This window comes from Panthera leo, chromosome B1 (genome assembly GCF_018350215.1).
Source record: "Panthera leo isolate Ple1 chromosome B1, P.leo_Ple1_pat1.1, whole genome shotgun sequence".
Classification (NCBI taxonomy): Eukaryota; Metazoa; Chordata; class Mammalia; order Carnivora; family Felidae; genus Panthera; species Panthera leo.
Genome location: NC_056682.1, coordinates 194,723,605 through 194,728,527, shown reverse-complemented (window position 1 = coordinate 194,728,527; position 4,923 = coordinate 194,723,605). Strand labels below are relative to the sequence as shown.

The window sequence follows — 4,923 nt, the reverse complement described above, 5'->3', positions numbered from 1 at the left end:
TGGCAGGGTCATCTGATGCCTGGCTTCATTTATCGCAAACCCTGTCCTAGGATGTTAGAGTTGAAAGAGGAGCCGAGACATTCTTAATCCTGGCTTCACATCACGAGAATTAAAATGAAAAAGAAACAAAACAAAACATCCCTCCAGGGATTCTGGTTTAATTTTCTGGACATTAATATGTGGTAAGAGCTCCTCAGGGGATTCTGCTATGGAGGCTGGATTGAGAACACTGATACGGTAGAGCCCCTCACTGTGCAGCTCCAGGGGTGGAGACTCCGAGAGGGAAAGTGAGTTGCCCAAAGACACATAGCCGTTGTTGGAGGAGCTTGAATCAAAATCTAGTCTCCTGACCGTGGCCCGTAGTATTTCTCTTACCCTGCACTGCCTTCTTTAAGTTTGTAAAAGGGAAGGTGAAGCAGCACGTATCCTGGTGGAAACGCTAGAGTGAGACTTTATTTCTGAGTTTGTAGTGATGAGCACTTAGTGTCTCTAATTAATCTCGTATCTATCGAATTGTGCCTTCTCATCCTTGGTTTTGTATCTGAGATAGCATGGGGTCTTAGATGTAAATGATAGAAGGACAAGAGGACCCAAATGCATCCAGCAGCCTCTATAAGCCCGAATTGTTCTCGCTGCTTTGCTGTGGTTGTGGAATTTATTTTCACAATAATCCCAGGAGGTGGGTATTATTAGCTCCATTTCAAAACGATGAAACAGGCTCGCATCGGTTTGGTCAGGTACCCAGGGTGTCACAGCAGATACGTGATTTGTGCTCAGTTCATAACTTCCCAAAGTTGACATTCTCTCAGGGTCTGCAAGAATGTAAGTTGCACAGAGGTAGGAATTTTGAAAACGTGTTTGCTCATTGATTTTCTTCCTAAGTGCCTATAATTCTACTGGCACATGGTAGGTGCTCAGTAGAAATTGGTCAGATCAGCGAAGTCCTACCACTGAGCTATACAGGCCTTCAGCCTCGAGGACTAGAGATTTCGGAGTTCCATGAAACATACAACAAAAAAGAAAATTCTGCTGCTTTTAAATTTTGGAACCCAGCAGTTTTCAAAACATCTGCAAGGGAGTCTGGTGTATTTGAAACACCTCCTCCAAGCTGTTGATGCCATGTGTTGAATATGCCTAGTGACAGCAGTGTCCTAAGCATATCTAAAAAAGTGCGTGTGTGTGTGCATGCGTGTGTGTGTGTGTGTGTGTGTGTGTGTTGTGAGCTGCTGTTACATTATTTAGGGTATTTTTGAAAAAGCTGTAGATCAGCAGAGAGAAAGCCGTGTCTCCTAGATTGTTCCAGCACACTGAGCCCAGCAGTGAGGTATGCTAGCGAGAGCTGCCGACTATGGGAATTTGGGACCTTTGGGGAGGCACGTCGCTTCTTGTCTCCTTGGACCTGAGCTCGTCTGCAGGCTAACTAACACCCTTCCATCTATGACTTCTCAAATCATAGGAACTTGCTCAGAAGTGTAGACTTAGGTGAAGAGGAGAAACTGACTAAGCTACAGGAAAGACGTGTACATTACAGGTAAATCTAAGGTGCGTGTGCTCTTCTCTGATAGAAGTAGGACAGGCTCACAGGACTGGGCTGGAGCATCTGTCCCCTCTAGTGGAATTTGGTTCTGCCTGTAACTGAGATACCTGTATTTTTTTCTTCTAAGAAATAAATGGCTATTCACCTGCTGCCCCCAGCCCTATGGTACAGGACCTCACACAGGTGTTTGTCACTGAAAGTCTTCGGGAGCTGAAGACAGGACTGCCTAGGATTCCCATGACCTGGACGGAAGTATAGTTCTTCAGGGTGACATTGGAGACCTTCTTGGTCTTGACCAGGGCAGTGGTTGTTAACCTTGGTTGCACAGTAGCATCCCCTGGGGAGTTTTGACAAAGTCCTGGTGCCCAGATCCATCCCTGGACATGCTGATTTAATATTCTTGGTGGATCCTGGCACGGTTCCCATAAGCTTCTCGGGGGTTCTAACCTGCACCAGTATTTGAGAATGACATCTTGCAGCCTCATCACCTGCCCCAGAGGCTGTGCCTCTTCCTGCCTGCAAAGCCCTTGCCTCTGCCTGGCGTCCCCTCCCTTCTTTGTCTGCCTGGTGAGCATCAATTCATTCTTTATGACCTGACTCGTGTGACCTTTCTGAACACTTCTAGGCAGCCTGATGCCAGACAGAGGTGGTTCCTGCCTCATTTATGTTCTCATAACACTCTTCTAGACATTTCCTATTATGGTACTTACAGACACTTGCAGGCTTTTTGTTTGTCAATTTGTTCATTTGAGTTGGGACCTTGTCTTCATCGCCTTTGTCTCCTCAACCCCTGGTGCAGTCAGCACCTGGCACAGGATAAACACTCAGTGAATATTTAGTTGCATTAAACCGAGGCACTCGAAACAGCTCTCATGTCATTGAGGCTGAAATATCCGTTCCTTATGATACTGGTCTCTTTGTTTTGTTGTGACAGTAACCGTCCAGAATACCAATGTGCCTCATTTGTGCAGACACAGCAGTTCCCATTTCAATGTTGAAATGTTTGGCTAATTGAAGGATTGCTTGTGTCCACCATGTCTGGTTTCTGGCTGTGCCAGTCACAATTTAAAACCAGGAGTGCAAGAGCTGTAGTTAGCGGTCTGTAGCAAGTCTGAGTATATACACACATGCTAAAATGCATCTGGGACCCCATAGGTATAGGTGAAAGCCAAGAAGGGATATTCCGGCTTGTCATCCATTTTAAGGTCACACACTTTTTGATTTTTGATGAAGGATGACCTCCATCTTCTAATTGTAATTTGTGTGTGTGTGTGTGTGTGTGTGTGTGTGTGTGTGTGTGCAGCCAGTCTCCACTCTAGTGTTATGCTGTGGAGTGGGATGGGTGTTGCAGGACTGAGCAGGCCAGGAGACAGGAATCATCAGATAGAAGCCAGATGTCTGTGCTGCTCCTTAGGACAGCGGCTCACGTGGTTGCTTATGGGTAGTATTGATTCCGATTGTTCATTGCCTGCAACCTTCCAGTTGGAAGTATTTGCACTCGTACTCCTGTCAACAACACTTTGGAGGATCCATTAGACATGGGAAGACTGGAAGCAAAGGGTTAGCGGACAAAGGTTGTTAAACTTCTTGCCTGTGGGGGAATCGGAGAGAGGTCTGGTGGCAAATGTGGGTCAAGTCGAGTAGACAGAAGCTACTGGCTATAGGAAGCAGACACTGGATGGCCCACGACTTCTTAGAGAATAAGAGATAGTGAAGGAATGGAGGTAGGGCCAATGCTGGGCATATCTGAGAGATGACTGCAAGCCTGGATCTGAGAGTCTATTAGTTAACATTCCCTTTTCCCCCTATAACACAATCAGGCCAGAGAAAAGCTCTTCCTCCTCAAAGTAACTCTGAGTATAAGCAGTCAACCATATCAAGTCAAGCTGATACGGACTTTCTTATTCCTTTGCCATCCTCAACACGTTGCTTCTACCTCGTGGTTTAAAATGGCTGCTGTGGCTCTCACTGTCACATTCACATTCTAAAAACCAGGAGGTAGAGAGGAGAAAGGAAGTATATGCTTACTGTATGTTAAGGGTCTGACCCAGAAGTAACAACTTGGCATGTCCACTCACATACTATTGACCAGAATACAATTACATATGTACCCCTAGCTTCAAGGGAAATTGGGAAGTAAACTCTTTAGCTACATGGCCATGTGCCCAGCTAAAATCTTTATTATTAAGGTAAAGGGGAGAATAGATACTGGGGAAATAACAGCCATCTTTGTCTCATAGGAGACATTTTCCTGGCTAATGGCCAAATTCAGCGAAATACAGCCTCCCAGAACTGCCAGGAGGGTGAATTCAGAAGGAGACATATCTGAATGTCTTAAATGCCATCTCAGAACAAGGAATCGATGGTTGAGGTTAAACATATTAGCACTTGGAGGTTGTCCAGAAAATCTCAGTGTCTAAAAACAACACTTCTTGTTTGATGCATGTGTCATACAATGTTTAATGTTAATTTAACTTCTTGATGTAATTCCTTGGTGAGAGTGTTTGTCCAGTATTCCCAAGAGTGTGAGGAGTGTAGTGTGTGTGGGGAGGGGTGTTACCAGGAGAACGTGGATTGTAAATTTCCATGAAATTAATTACCTGGGAGAGGACATTAAAACTGAACAAATGGAGATGTTTTATGTATATTTAACACTCTGCGTTTTGAAAAAGGCATCATAATTGTGTGTGTGTGTGTGTGTATTGTATGTTTGTGTATATACACATATACTTAACATGATTCTTCTTGATGTAGTTGGAGAAAGGGTCATTCCTACTTTATGGAATTTGGTGATTAGATCAGCTCGAGCCTGATTTAATAACAAAACTTGGAGGAAGGAGATGTCTCAGGAGAGGATGAAGGTAATTTTCATGGAAAGGAATCTAAACATGTGCCACTAGAGTATGGACTGTGGTGGTTTTAAAAACAGATCTGAAAAGTTGTTGGTAGTTCTCTCATTGGAATGTGGGGTCTGATTACTCTTTCCTTGAACATGGGCTGGTCTGTGCGATGCCATTCTAACAAACAGAGTGTGAAAGCAGTGGCACTCCATGCCCTCCAATACTAGATCACAAATTGCAATGGCTGTCTTTTGGTATTCTTGCCCTTGAACCTGGCTGCCATGTTGTGAGAAAGCCCCAGTCACATGGAGAGACACGGAAAAGTGTTTTGCCCACATTTGTCCTTGGAATTTTCTCTTCTCTGTCTCCAGCTTTGAAGGAAACTCACTCCTGTGTTCTTGGAGAGCAATGGAGATTCTAGGCAAGAGTTTTTCTTTTTGCCTTTCCTTTTTAAAAAAAATTTTTTTTGAGAGACAGAGAGAGAGAGAGAGCGTGAGTAGGGAAGGGGCAGAGAGCGAGGGAGACACAGAATCCGAGGCAGGCTCC

The 4,923-nt window shown here is 44.6% G+C and overlaps 1 protein-coding gene across 1 annotated transcript; it reads right to left on the bottom strand.

The window, feature by feature from the left end:
• Positions 1-489: 489 nt before the first annotated feature.
• Positions 490-2,036, bottom strand: LOC122218538. The gene is made up of 2 exons (XM_042936735.1): positions 1,683-2,036; positions 490-812 (listed from the first exon to the last, which is right to left on the bottom strand). The coding sequence occupies exons 1-2, from the start codon at positions 2,020-2,022 to the stop codon at positions 490-492; spliced, it is 663 nt and encodes a 220-aa protein (XP_042792669.1). The 5' UTR covers positions 2,023-2,036.
• Positions 2,037-4,923: the final 2,887 nt, after the last annotated feature.